Raw genomic sequence first — 15,064 nt, 5'->3', positions numbered from 1 at the left:
TTTGGGCTAACTGTCCTATATGTGAATAGGTAAAGGTACAAGCCCATGCATAGGAAAGGTCAAAAACAATCCATCACAGTTATGTGGACACAAAATTCTGAAGTCATTTATTTCTAGGAAATATGAAACTGTTGTCTTTGGTCTTTCTTTTTCATGTAGGGTTTCTTTAGGAGAACCATTCAGAAAAATCTCCATCCATCCTATTCCTGTAAATATGAAGGAAAATGTGTCATAGACAAAGTTACGCGAAATCAGTGCCAGGAATGTCGCTTTAAAAAATGCATCTATGTTGGCATGGCAACAGATTGTAAGTAATCTTTTTCCTCTTTTTCGTATTCAAGGAGTGTTGATTGGGGAAAGGTTTGGTTCAAGGAGATCAACTGGGCAGAAAAGAAATAGAGGCTCATGTGGACAGAGGGAAGACCTGTAGCACTCCCAGCGACCCCTCACTCCCAGTCATTGCTGGGTGCTTTCCATCCTACCCCTTCCCTAGCAACTCCTAACTCTCAAAGTATCTAGACGACAGGTAAGGGAAAGTGAGTAAATTATCCCTAGCACATCTGCAGGACTATTAGCAATACTCTGTTTGCAAGAGAGTATGAATGAGCGGTCTTGTCCATTCACCTGGATGAGGTGTGGTTTTACACACAACATTCATGTGGTGAGAGCCTTGTGGACTAGTCCTAATATTTTTCAAAAGAAGAGACAAGAATTTATTTTGTGGACATTTTTGGAGATGGGGCACTGGCAGAAAACATTGTGTTCAGTAATTTCTGAAGAATGTGAGGTTGAGTGCTATATAGCATGAGTCATCCTGCAGTTGGGTGTTTGTTATATTTTTAGCCATAAAAACATTCTAAGCTCCAGTCCTCCTACCCAGTTTTCAAAGTGCCACAGCATATGGCAGTGAGATTAGCCATTGGAGTCTCTTCTTCTCGCACTGTGCAAGGGATTTACACCAGTTCTTTTAATTAATCTAATAATAAAATAAGAATTGTGTCACTCAGAATGTGTGGCCTCCATTTTGCCAGGCGTCAGGGTTAATGACTTCTATTGGCACAAATGTTTGCACCTCAATGAAAGCCTCTAACTTTTAGTTTTAAAAAAGAGAAGAAAAAGAAAGAAAACCAAAAAAAAAAAAAAGGAGAGAAAGAAAAAAGAATGCAGTGAGGATTTTCCTCATGAAAGAGGAAATAATCATGGCTCACATTTATGTGATAAAAAGGGTTCCCTCCACTAGAACAAAAAAATCTGTGAAATGTCCTGGTTTTCCCATTAGAGAAGACAGAATGGGGAATCTTTAAAAAGGAGGAGGGTTGTGTGACAGCTTTAGGCTAGAAATCCTGGGTTAATCCCCACCTCCGGCTGAGTGTGTTCTTTGTCTTTATCTTTTAAAGACTTTAGCCACGGCCAACAATATGCCTGATAGGGATATGTGAAATGATTGACCTAGAACCAAATATTTAGATGTGCCACTATAAGGAACTGTTACTATTGAGTATCCATTTCATTGTTTTATTGAGAAGTTAAAGATATGAATATTTATAAGGTTAAAAAAAAGCTCAGTGTTAATCTGGACTGGGTGGAAATTAATTTTGAATGCACCCTATGAAGCATTATAAGAGCTCAGGCTTTATAATCAGAAAAACTGTTGGAGTCCCATATCTGCCACTTACTAGCTGTGTGACCATCAGAGTTAACCTCAGGTTTCCCTTCTGTGAAATTTATTGCCTACCTTGCAAGTTGTTTTCAGGATTAAATTAGATAATGCATGTTAAATGCAACAATCCCCAGCACAGAGGAAGCATTTGGGAAATGGGGCTATGAGTACAGCCCATTTATTAAAGGGAACAATCCCTTTAATAAGGGAACCTAAATGACTAAACAGGGCTCATTCCCATTTCCCACATTTGCCATTGCTCACCTGACTTTGACGATCCAATCAAGTCTAGATGATCTGGGATTCATTATTCTGTTTGTGGATTAGCTGAGTACTTTTGGTTCTCTTCTTCCTGCTATGTTTGCTTTTTTTTCTTTTCCTACCAGGTCACACCTTCATCAAGAAATGGCTCTAGGACAGTGATGTTGTAGAACTGGAATCAGGAGTCCTGGGTCTTGCCTTGGCTCTGCCATGAACTTGCTCTGTGACTTTAGGCAAGTCATGATCTCTCTGGATCAACTTCCTCCTCTGTGACAGGAGGGAGTTGGGCTAGATAATACCTAAGGTTCTTTCCAGTTCTAAATACTATGACTCTGTAGCATAAAACCTGAGCCTTTCCATTCTACTGATAGTTACTAAGAGTCTGGTGAAATGGCTTCATTTTGGAAATTAACCCCAGAAATATAGGCTTCTTTTTCCTGCCCTTCTTATTTCCCCATTGCACAAATGGTAAAAGTCATGGCTATATTTACTGACCACATGTAGTGCATTATCACACTGAACACCCTCTGAAGTGGGAATTATTGAGCCTGTTTTATACAGGAAGAAATGAAAAAGCTCCAAGAGCCTGAGCAACTTGCCAGAGGTCACACAGCTAGAATGTGGTAGTCTCAGGATTCAGACCCAGCTCTTTCTAGATTCCAAAGCCTGGGCTCTTTAACCACCATTGAGGATAGACCAGGTAGAGACTAGAGCAAAGTGAGTACCTGTGCAGCCTCAGATAGGTTGAGCCACATTTCAATTAGCACTTAAGAGAGCTAACAAAGAGGGGTGCCTGGGTGGCTCAGTCAGTTAGGCGTCTGACCTTGGCTCAGGCCATGATCTCACAGCCTGTGGGTTTGAGCCCCGCGTTGGGCTTCTGTGCTGACAGCTCAGAGCCTGGAGCCTGCTTTGGACTCTGTCTCCCTCTCTTTCTGCCTCTCCCCTGCTCACACTGTCTTTCTCTCCTTCAAAAATAAACACTAAAAAAAAATATTTTTAAGAAAGCCCTATTTATCTGAGGAAGGGGATCATTAGCCTCCTGTTTACTGCTCCAGAACTTTTCTTTAATAGGAAGTTCTTTTTACTAAGAGCCACTTGAGGCAAAGAAAGGAGGAACAGAGAGACCCTAAGAGTGAAGTCAGATAAATGGCTAGACGGACTTATCTGTGAAGCCGTGGATAGAACAGATTTTACCTCCCTCTGCTTCATTCTTATTTAGGCTCACCTTCTGTGGAGTTGGGATGCCCAGTGTCCAACTCCCCCCAGAGCTTTTTCTTGAAAAGCTGGCCAGCCATTGGGAGTTTGGCCCTAGGTCTCGTGTCAGAGACAAGCTAGTTGATGGCAGTTTGCTGCTGGGGGGAGAAAATACCCCAGCACGACCCACTCTGCAGGACCCGCTAAGCCATCTATGCATGAGTGGTCCCCGCCCCTGAGGCTCCTGGGTGCACACGCAGTCTGCCATGTGTCTGGGAGTGTCCGTGTGTTTTGTCTCATCTTTCCTCCTCTCCCAGTGGTACTGGATGACAGCAAGAGGCTGGCAAAGAGGAAACTGATTGAGGAGAACCGGGAGAAGAGACGACGGGAAGAGCTGCAGAAATCCATCGGGCACAAGCCAGAGCCCACAGACGAGGAGTGGGAGCTCATCAAAACTGTCACGGAAGCCCACGTGGCCACCAATGCCCAAGGCAGCCACTGGAAGCAGAAACGGAAATTCCTGGTAAGGCTCCCCCACACAGCTAAATATCAGGCGCGTGCTTGGCGTTTTCTACTCAACTCAGTCCTCATTACCCTGGGATGCTGGTGCAGGTTCTTCTTGGAAACTGCAGTTCCAAGAAGTCAAGCGACTTGCAGAGTCAGAATTGGAACCCAGGTCTGTCTGAGAACAAAGGTCATTCCTATGATCGATGGCTTGTGAGTCACTACATTCTAAAGCAGTTTCTTAGTGCACATTATCTGTTTGCTTTTGCTGGTAATAAGGCCAGCCTTGAATCAACTCATCAGTAACATTCTTTACCTGCCAGCTTTCCCTTCTTATACCCATTTCTTCTCTCAGATGCCCATGTAATACAGTTAGTCTCCTAAACTCACCCTTGAGAATATCCCCTTTAGAATAACCCCTAGAATGAAGTGTCCTATATCTCAAATATATGTGTATGGCAGTAGAAGTCAAGATGTTTAGCTTAAAATAAAAGAACTCAAGTCCAGGAAGAGAAAGGGAATGGGGGTAAGGAGAGGGTTTGGGAGTGGGGATATAGAGAGAACACAGGCATCTCCAGACCCTTGGAAGATCAGTGTTCGATGTTTTTATAAAAACTAACCATTGTGAAAGTCCTTCTCATTCATTTCTCCTTTGGACCTCAAAATGCTTTGGGTTGGGCTAGAATTACTATCCCCATTTTAGAGATGTGCAAACCAAGCCAAAGGCCTTATTTGGTTCACCCAAGATCACACTACTAGGAAGTGGCAGCCAGGCCCAGAAGTCCAGGCTGTCCACCCACCTCACCAAATGGACTGCCCCCACCACCACCATCAGCTGGTGTTTGACCATCTCAGAGTCTGACCTTGCCCTTAATTTATAATGTGAACCCTTTATGAGCACCTCACTGAGCCCCGGCAGCAGATATTCTGTGGATCTATTTGTATCTCCAGGTTACATTAGCATTCCTTCCCATCTGAACAAGAAGGTATAGTGTATAATTGTCCTCATACCTCAACATCACCATTATAAGGAGATAGTCTTTTTCATGAAAACAGTATAAAAATAACTGAAAAGAAAAATCTTACCCATAAGCTACCTGCCCTCAATTACTTTCACTGTTGTCATGAGCAGGTTCTCACATACTCTGTTGATGGCATCCATGAACAGTAATGTTAGCAAACACTTAGATGGCTCTTACCAAGTGCCAGGTACGATTCTAACTGCTTGCTGTACATTAACCTATGCCAACCATGTAGGTAAATGTGGGTAAAATCTCTATTTTCCCAAGCAGAGAACTGAGGCAGAAAAAATTAAAAGGAAACTTACAAAGCTCCTTTTAAGGTAAGTAGTGGTGATGGATCCTGCCCAGCCCCAGGATCCATGCTCTTAATCACCACACTGTACAACCTGGTCACCTATCCAAACCCAAAGAGCCTTTGAAAGAGACATGTCTTTGGAGGGGCCACCTCTTGGTGCCTTGATCTTAAATCCTCAGGACTACTCTGGTATATCTGCCAGGAATGAGAAAATATGAATTCTGGATAGATAGATCAATTCCAATCCAATATATTTAGGGCATTACAAGAGATAGTCCTGCCTACTCCAATCCTAAATCTGTCATCTCCCCAAACGTGTCAGCCATAAAAGGAGATTGTGAAAACCACTTCCAGGCCTGATTTCAGAGTAGTGACTAAGTAAATTTAGTGGAAGATTTGGGGCACATCTGGACTTCTGGGGAATTTTGCATTTCAATTTTCTCTACTCCAAAAAGAGAATGAATACCAGCCTAATTAAACCGTTTCCATGGTCACTAGGGCGCTTTTTCCAGACTCTAAAGATCTGTTCTTTTACTTTAAAAAACATTTATTGAGCAGCTACTGTGTGCCAGGAAGTGAATAAGTCAGCTCTATTCCGATGGAGGGAGAAAGACAGTAAGGATTAACCAAAAAGATAAATGCAGGTGGTGGTATGTGCAATGAGGGAAATAAACATCCTGATGGGACAGAGTGATTGAGAATTGGAAGTGGAGAGAGACTTCACTTCTCCCAACAGGGTGGTCAGAAAGGTCTCTCTGAGGAGGTCACACAAGCTGTATCTGAAAGCCAAGAAACAAACTGTAGGGGCACCTGGATGGCTCAGTCAGTTAAGTGTCTGATTTGGGCTCAGGTCATGATCTCATGGTCGGTGAGTTTGAGTCCCTCGTCAGGTTCCCTGCTGTCAGCGTGGAGCCCGCTTTGGATCCTCTGTCTCCCTTTCTCTCTGCCCCTCTCTCATGCTCTCTCTCTCAAAAATAAACATTAAAAAAAGAAACAAACAAACTCTGTAGGGTAAAATACACTCAGATCTCTTCGTGTCTCATGGTCTCTTTAGCAAAGATGGCATGATTGCTAATGATTAAAAACAGTGAGGTCTGCACTTTTAGCTCAAAGGCTCCTTATGCTTTTCATCAGTCTACAGAAGGAACCAAAGAAAGTATGGCACAAAATGATTTGCCATTAGTTTTTTGTCAGGGCCATGAGGTTATCCAGGAACAAGAGTTTTCTTCAGGAAGTTAACATTTACAGAGCAACTGTTTTACCCAACAATCTCCCTCCTGCTGTGGAGCTGACATGAAATGTATATTTTGTAGATCCTTGTTCTGTTCAAGAAATTGCCCCTCTTGGTCCAAATATAAAGAACTGCTTCTCTAGGCCTTTTTTTTTTCCACAGGGGTGCTGGGGTAGATCAGAACACCTCCACAGTCCCATTTGTCTCTACAATGAGCTTCATTTCTATCATCCAATCCTCTTCTGTGCCTGGGATCACCCCCACATCTCCTCAGCGGAAGGACCACGTTCCATTCAGTACTGTGACTTCAGTGTCTATCACACGTATGGTTGAGATGTACAGTAGCTTTTCTTAAAGATGGCTGCCATTAGAGTCTTTCTTGACTATACAGCTCATTCTCTCCCATGGAGATGTGGAGTCCATTCTTCTCTCTCATTGAATGGGGGCTGGTGTGTGATTCCTTTAAGCAACGGTATTTAGGGGCACCTGGGTGGCTCAGTCAATTAAGCGTCCAACTCTTGGTTTTGGCTCAGGTCATGATCTCATGGTTTTGTGAGTTCGAGCCCCGCATCGGGCTCCATGCTGATGGTGCACAGCCTGCTTAGGATTGTCTCTCTCTCCCTCTCTCTTTGTCCCTCCCCCACTTGTGCTGTCTCTGTCTCTCTCAAAATAAATAAACAAACTTAAAAAATATATATATATTTTATTATATATATATAAAATATATATATAATGAAATATATTTTATATATTTTATTTTATATAAATATTTTTAAAATATTTATACAAATTATTTAAAATATTTATATAAATTGTTATTATATTTAAAATATTTAAAATATTTATATAAATTATTTAAAATAAAATATTATTAAATATTTTATTTTATATGAAATATATTTTATATATTTTATAATATATATTATATATAATAAAATATATAATATGTATTATATATATATTTATATATATATATATATATTTTTTTTTTTTTTTTTTAAAGGGGGCAACAGATTTTAGCACAGTGACTTTTAAGGCCAAATCCAGTGCCAAACCAGACACCAGAAACATGAGTAAAAAAGCCAGTAGATGACACCAGCCTCTGCTGCCATCTGAGGACAACCGTATGAGGGACCCCAAGTGAGAACCACCCAGCTGAGCCCATCAACTTTGAGCATCAGTAAAAATTTGTTGTTTTAAGCCAGTAAGTTTTAGGGTAGTTTGTTACACAGCGTAGATAACCAGAACAGAACTCAATAAATATTTGTTAAACAGAATGTACAGTTCCACTGGCCCATCCTCAGAGACAGTACAGTTAAGCCCTGTGTCTCAGCCAGTTTACATATTTACACACACCTCTTGCAGAAGAGTGCCTCCAATTGAGTATTTATGCTCAGGAAAAAAAATTTCACTGAGTGGTAAATTATTCCTGCAAGGACATTACGAATCCTTCATTAAAGACATTAAATGATATCCATGTCTGAATAGGCTTCTACATATTAGGATTTGTCTTCTGTGTGGCTTATGGCCTTTATTCTGCTTACAACACTGCTACATATACTATTTCACTTATTTGTATGTGATGATGGCCCATCTTATTTTGAAAAACAATTTGAGGAGACTATTAAATGGTATATAGTAATATATCATAAGGGACTAAAAATTATATGTTGTCATAAAAGCTGGAAGTATTCATTTATCTGGAGCAGGAAAGTAATTTATTCCCCCAAAAAAAACTTCTTCATCATTTTTTACCCTGACACCAGGACTCAAGTCAGAAATAGAGACTGGTGGTTTGACCTGGGTTTCAAATCTATATTTATGTCTGTGAAAATGACAGTCACTGGCAAATATGAAACTTCTTAAATAGCCATGCATATTTTCATAATAATTCAAAGCCATTCTTTAAAACTACTTCCAAAAGCATTTAAATCATAATTTTCTGGGGGCGCCTGGGTGGCTCAGTCGGTTAAGCGTCCGACTTCAGCTCAGGCCACGATCTCGCGGTCTGTGGGTTCGTGTCCCGCGTCGGGCTCTGGGCTGATGGCTCAGAGCCTGGAGCCTGCTTCCGATTCTGTGTCTCCCTCTCTCTCTGACCCTCCCTCGTTCATGCTCTGTCTCTCTCTGTCTCAAAAATAAATAAACTTAAAAAAAAAAATCTTTAAAAAAAATAAATCATAATTTTCTGGTTTTCTCCAATCCACTCAAATCCCTAATGGTACAAAAGTGCCCAAAGTAATAACCCTTCGGGTGTGATGACAATAATGACGAAATATAGAAGTGCACTGCGTGGGGGCACCTGAGAGACTCATTTGAGCATCCAACTTTGGCTCTGGTCATGATCTCGCGGTTCGTGAGTTCAAGCCCTACATCAGGCTCACTGCTGTCAACACAGAGCCCACTTCAGATCCTCTGTTCACCTCTCTCTCTGCTTCTCCCTCTGCTTGTGCTCTCTCTCTCTCAAAAATAAATAAACATTTAAAAAAAAAGTGCACTGAAAAGGGAACAAGGGGCATCTTATGACAAACAAGGGAAGCAGTGTCTCTCCACCAAGGGTAATTCACTTCTACACCTCCCAAGAGTGGGAAGACACTTGGTTTGGAGTAAACCCCATACCAGCAACAATATTTTCTGTTGACATTGTGTTATTATTCTGCTCCCTTCATTCACATGCAAAGATGTGACTTTGGATGGATTTTCCACACAAGTATAAAGTTTGACCATCAGAACCAGGGCAGACCTGCCCTATTTTTCCCTGGCAGAGCTACTCTCTGATTTCACACATGCTTGACTGGGAAAGCCTTAGAAAAGTGGCATAAGCGGAAGGGTCAGGCAGGATGAGTGATTTGGCCACATGTGGTCTGTGTAGACAGGTCATAAGACAAGAGCACTCAAGTCAGAAAGGCTTCTGTCACTCCTGAGATTATGATAACTACATCAGAAGAAGGCAGGGTTGTCTAGTAATGTGCATGGAGATTGGAACCAGACAGCCTGAGTTCAGTGCTTGCCTCTGTCACTTTATATGTATATGCTTGTTGTTTTTTAATTATGTGACTTCGGGCAAGTTACTTCACCTCTATGGCTCGAGTGACTTTACACCACACGGTATAAAAGTTATAAGTGCTTGGCATATCATAAACAACCACATTAGTGGTGCCTATGTGCATTATCCCTACCACCCCCGTCCTCACATCCCATCCCTGCTCATCCCAGGAAAATGGAGAGTCTGTAGTAATATCTCAAAGCCCAGGGACCTTTAATCACCATTTGTCTGGGTCTTCCTGCCCCTCCTTACAAAGGTGCAAAAGACACGCTGTGATCAGCAGAGAAAGGGGAGTCTTGTCTGGCCCCATCCCACTCTGCATGTGCCAGAGAGTTTGCAGGTTCAAGCCAAGAGGTCCTCAGCTCTGGCCAACCATTGCAAAGAGGTCAACTGGCAGCATCTGCCACTCACCTGAACAATACTGATGAACAGTCCAAGCAGAAAGGCACTTAGTCTCCATTTGGACATCACCAGCCTGCTCTACCACTGAGCTAGTTGAAGCTCACCCCTGCACACCCCTGAATCTCTCTCTTTGGGCCCCCCACCTCCTCCACTGCCCAAGAAGAGACACTCTGGATTCCTCATTGTCTCACACCCCACATCCAGTCCATCAGAAATCCCTGTGTCCGGCTCCCGGAAGAGGTTGGAGTTCTTCTGCTTCTCTCCATCTCTACTGCTGTCCTGTAGTCTAGCCCACTTCATCTCCTACCCAAAAGGCTGTTGCTGCCAGCCCATTTCTTCCTCTGGCTTCCCGTGTCCCTATTCTGCATCATAACCCAAACTCTCATCCCACTGCACCCCTACTTGAAGCCTTTCAGTGGAGCTGCACTACACAACCCTGTCTCCTCCCCACAGCCCCCAAGGCCCAGCATCACAGGACCCTTACCTGCCTCTGTCCTTCATCTCGTGCAGTCTCTGGGCTCTGAGCACACAGGCCTCCTTTCTGGCCTTGGGACTTGGCACTGGTTTTCCTTTTGCCTTAAATGCTCTTCCCCTGGATCTGTGGAGGGCTGTCTTCCAGTTAAAGCTCACACGTCACTTCTCACCCTGGGCTGCCCATCTGCTTCCTGACCCCTACATACCATCATGTCACCTTCCGTCTAATCACAGACAGAAATTCTTCTGTGAGAGTACTGTTTTTGTTTATTGCCTGTCTTCCCTCAATTACAGTGAAAGTTCCTTAAGGATGCATTGTTTACTGATGTAACTTAGCATCTAGAACTAGGCCTGGCTGCATAGTTGAACGAGTATAAACCTACATTTATTCACTCAACCAACCAACAAGCATTCTGTCCTCCACCTTTTAGCCCAATGCTTTCCACAAAGTAGACAAAGATACTTAAGGGCTTATGCACCCCACCCAAGAAATCCATATCTTAGCTGTGAGCCTATATACCTGCAATATAATAGTAATAAATGCCTAAATGCCATATGAGTGATGTACATGAGCTACCGTATGTTTTCCAGTGAGGAAGGCATCATTTCACACAGGTGATCTGGGAAGACTTTAAGGAGAAAATAGAATTTGAGTGGGGTGGGATTTGGAATTGGCCAAGATAAGATGGAAGCAGGGACTTCAGAGAAAGTACAAGTCAGAGGAAGGGCAGCTCCAAACCACAGCAGTGCAAAGCCACCTGGGGAGCAGATGGCGAGAGGTGGGCTCAGCTGGCACAAGAGGTCCATGAGGGCAGGCGAGGAGGAAGACAGTCAGAAGGTGAACTGGCAACAACCCTATGAGCAAGCTAAGGCAGTGTGTGCCACACGGGCAAAAACCAGGCTTTGCCCACAGCCTACGCTGGTGAAGCTGCAGCCCGAGGCTTATCATCAGTACCTGAGTTTGCTCTCAGTGCAGACACGTGTGTGCTTATGAGCAAATATAACTCACGTCATGGATTACAAGGCTACCAGCTATATTAACATATCTGATTAGATACAGCTGATGTCAAATATTTGTACTCCCGTTTTTAACATCTCCCAAATATTGCAGCAAATGATCTGTTGTCCATATGGGTGAAAAACCTTTAGGGATGTCACAGACAAATTTACATGGCTCAACCTTAATTTTTCATACCTGATGGGTGAACTCAGGTCAATTCATAGACTATGTCTGTCTGTCTGTCTACTTATCTATCCATCTATCCATGTATATTTTCCGGTATCCAAGATCCATTATGGGGATAACCCTTGATAATAATAAAAAGCTTTACTTTGTATATGATTTTACTTCTAGCAATTGTATTTTCCATTAAATACTCAAAGACTTAAAAATACATTTTTTTTCCTACCCTGATATTTATTTTTCAACAGAAAAGCTTGTGAGGTGGTTACATTTGGGGGGTTAATTTTAATTAAAATTACTGTATTTCCTTGTATAATTTCCCCCCTTTTTTCAAACCTTTAGAGGTATCACAGGCATGATTCAAATACCCCGTGAACTCACAGATTAAATGGAAATTTTTAACATCAGTATTGACTCACACCTTTCAAAGGACACTGAATGCCATTCAATAAAATCAGATTAGATCTATCATGTTCAATGACAAGACATTTGGAATCAACCAGGCCAAACTATTAAAAATATTAACATATTTTTATTGTTACTTCTAAAAAACTTCACCCTATGTGTGTGTATGTGTATAAAACGCCCTTTCTTTTTTCATGTGTGACCATGTACCTCTTATCAGTTGATCTTCATGACAGAGTCATAAGACAGACAAAGCAGGTGAGATGAGCCTCATTTCTGGGGTGGGAGAAATTATAAAGACCGACGAGGTGAAGAATACGAGGAACAGCAGTGCCCAAATGTGCCTTTTCCCTTAGCTCAGTCTATGTGAGAAACACAGAGAGAAAGAGAGAGAGAAGCTGTACGTGTGGTTATTCCATCAATTCTGTCTGCATCCAGAAAGCCAGCAGAACAGTAACCTTCCATGGGTTCCCCATGCCAACAGTTGCCCCAAAACATCATCACTGACTGTGATAACATGACAGACTAGGTCCCTTTCCCACCCACTTGCTGCCTGCAAAGCAAACCACCCTCCTCCCAAAAAAGTAAAATAAAATAAACAGAGAACCTACTGGATAACCCAAAAAGGGTCAATGCTGCCAGAGTTTGCTATGTAATAAATTTTAAAATCCTTCCCTAGGCTGTAACCACAGCTCCTACCACACCCCTGGAGGGCCTGGGCTGCTCCTGTTGACCCTTGTGCCCTGGAAACAAGTCACTAAAAGAATCATCCTTTGCTTTTCTTTGTGCTAAAAATTAGATGTGAGCAATGACTGGGGACGTGTGAAAAGAAAATGGTAACTGGATTACTCTGAGCTGGATGCAGTTACTGCCAGCCCAGCCCGGTGGTTCTCAAAGTGTGGTCCCAGACCAGCACCATTGCTCCAGGAAGTTGCTAGAAATTCAGGTTATTCCCAGACTCTACCCCTGATCTACTGCATCAGAAACTCTGGACACAGGAGCCCAACCCAATGATTCTGATACAGGGATGTTTGGGGACCACGGCGGTAGGTAGGCCACAGTCTTGTCACAAGTGATGTGCCCCCACCACTCTGCAAGTGAGGGATTCAGCTTTGCTTGACTCACTCATAGTGCCCGTTCCTCCTGCCCACCTCTGCCCACTGTCTCACACCTCCCAACCTTGGGTGACTGGTTCTAGTCTGTTCACTGTGGCTCTAGACAGAGATGGTCGTGGGGTAGGCGTGAATCTCTAATCCCTTTGATGACCTTCACAACTTCCAGGAAGGCAGTGGGAGAGGCTAGTAAGGGGAATATTAAGAGGAGTAGAATTTTGCCCCCTGGTGTCAAAAGTGTACAGGTTATTAAAACTTCAAAGTAGGGGGTAGATGTGGGGCTCCTGGCAGATTGCTGTGTGGAGTCTGGGTGACGGATATCCCAGTCCTGGCCTCAGGGGATTGTTCTTAACCTCCTTGAGCCCTTTGTTTGCTCATCTGCCAATCAGGATTGTGTAAGGACTGCTTGAGATAATGCGCTCCCTCAAAGGGGCTGGCTTGCTTGGCCACAGATAAATAGTGGCCATGATTATCACAAGAAAAGACAACAGAGAGGACTATTACTAGCAGGAAACACAGGTGACAAGAGCAGATACATGAGACCGTGATGGTCTTTGAGCGCCCTGCTAAGGAGCTAGGGGGTGCCAATGGACAACTGGGTGGCTAACACAAGCACAACCACCTGGGAGGCTTGCTAAAATGCTGATTCTGCACCATTAGGTCTGGGGAGGGGGGGTTTCTAACAAGTGTCCAGGTGACACCCAACCTGCCACACCACCCTTTGAGTAGCAAGGCTATGGATTGTTCTTGGGCAAGTCAATAACACAGAAGTGCTCCAGAGACACTAAACACTGGCAAATGACCCACTCTGCCCAAAAGTTTGCCAAGTTTACACAATTCAGTTCCTGTAGGTGACTTAGAGGTCTTTCCCCTCAGCCCACTGAGACCTCCTCCTACTGGAGTCTGTAGAGCAGACAGGAACTTTGAGCCCCAGCAGCTGGGTCAAAAGCAAGAATGAATCCACAGGGTGCTACTCGCCAGGACATCCCATCTCATCCCATCCCATTCATCACGGTCTACACACGCCAGAATGTTCAGTGCTCTGAAAATGCTACCCCAGAGCCCCAAGCACATATGTCACCCGGCATCCTTTGCACATTCAGAAGCAGAACCCAAATTCCTGTTGTTTCTCTCTGGCTCCCTTCTCTCACTTGTTTTCTCTCTCTTTATTTCTGTGGCAACATTCCTGTCAACATTATCACTGGCGGCTATCAAAGCAATGGCCAACACCTATATCTTTGCTCAGAGAACTGAACCATGTGAAACTGCATAGTTTGTTAATAAGCAAAGTGAAAACTAGAAATTGTATAGTATGTCAATTCAGAAGAGATTTTCTGCCACACGAGAACTATGATAAATCAAGATCCTCCAGGTTTTTCATTTAAATCTTTCTTGTTTCTCCTCCTTAGCCAGAAGATATTGGACAAGCACCAATAGTAAATGCCCCAGAAGGTGGAAAGGTTGACTTGGAAGCCTTCAGCCATTTTACAAAAATCATCACACCAGCAATTACCAGAGTGGTGGATTTTGCCAAAAAGTTGCCTATGTTTTGTGAGGTGAGGAAACTGTTTTTCCTTCTGCATTATTTTTCGTTATAGTTCTATCAATTTCCAGGAATACTGACTATTATTTATAATTTAATATTAATTAGTAGGGACTTAGGTCACGTGAAAGCAATGTCAGTACAAAATGAAAATGCACTCTGTTTCATTTTTTATTTCCCTACCTTCCCTATTCAGTCATCATTCATTAGCTTGTCCACATGAGGCTGAAGATTCTCTCCTTCCACTGACTCCAGGCATAGGGAAATAGGACAGCAATAACTTCTATTCATTCAGCACCTATGATGTCCCAGTTACCATGCCCAAGTCTGCCCACATGACACCCAAACCTTGTAACTGATTTGCAGGGTAGCTTTAATTAAGCCCATTTTGTGATTGGGGAAAACTAAGATCAAAGAGATGACATGAAGTTATGCAAACAGCGATGGCTTGAGTCGAAGTCGATATGCTTTCCATTACACATCACAGCAAAAACAGTTGTGTGGTTGTTTCCTCCTCAACAATAAGGAGCTCCCTCACAGAGCAAGGATCTTAATAACTCCTTAAGTCTCCTCCCTTTTCCTATAATCTCGCCCTTTCTTGCCCCATGTTCAGGGCACCCTGAAGAGCACACCCAACAGAGCTCATAGGCTTTCCCTTTTGCGCACCTCATCTTTAGCAGAGTCTTACTATGTGGTACCTGGGGGCATGGGACCTGCAGTCAGCTGAATGGGCGA

General features: G+C 43.0%; 1 protein-coding gene across 4 annotated transcripts in view; it reads left to right on the top strand.

Moving 5' to 3' along the window:
* Positions 1-15,064, top strand: part of THRB (thyroid hormone receptor beta) — a 335,135-nt gene that overhangs the window by 305,424 nt on the left and 14,647 nt on the right. For all 4 annotated transcript variants that reach the window (XM_042956862.1, XM_042956864.1, XM_042956861.1 and 1 more), the window contains 3 exons: positions 160-307; positions 3,433-3,638; positions 14,196-14,342. In XM_042956862.1, the coding sequence (XP_042812796.1) occupies positions 160-307; positions 3,433-3,638; positions 14,196-14,342 (501 nt within the window). The remainder of the gene's footprint in view (positions 1-159; positions 308-3,432; positions 3,639-14,195; positions 14,343-15,064) is intronic.

The sequence above is a fragment of the Panthera tigris genome, chromosome C2 (assembly GCF_018350195.1).
Source record: "Panthera tigris isolate Pti1 chromosome C2, P.tigris_Pti1_mat1.1, whole genome shotgun sequence".
In the NCBI taxonomy this organism is placed as follows: domain Eukaryota; kingdom Metazoa; phylum Chordata; class Mammalia; order Carnivora; family Felidae; genus Panthera; species Panthera tigris.
The sequence above is the reverse complement of the archived record's forward strand: the minus strand, read 5'-3'. Positions and strand labels throughout refer to the sequence as shown.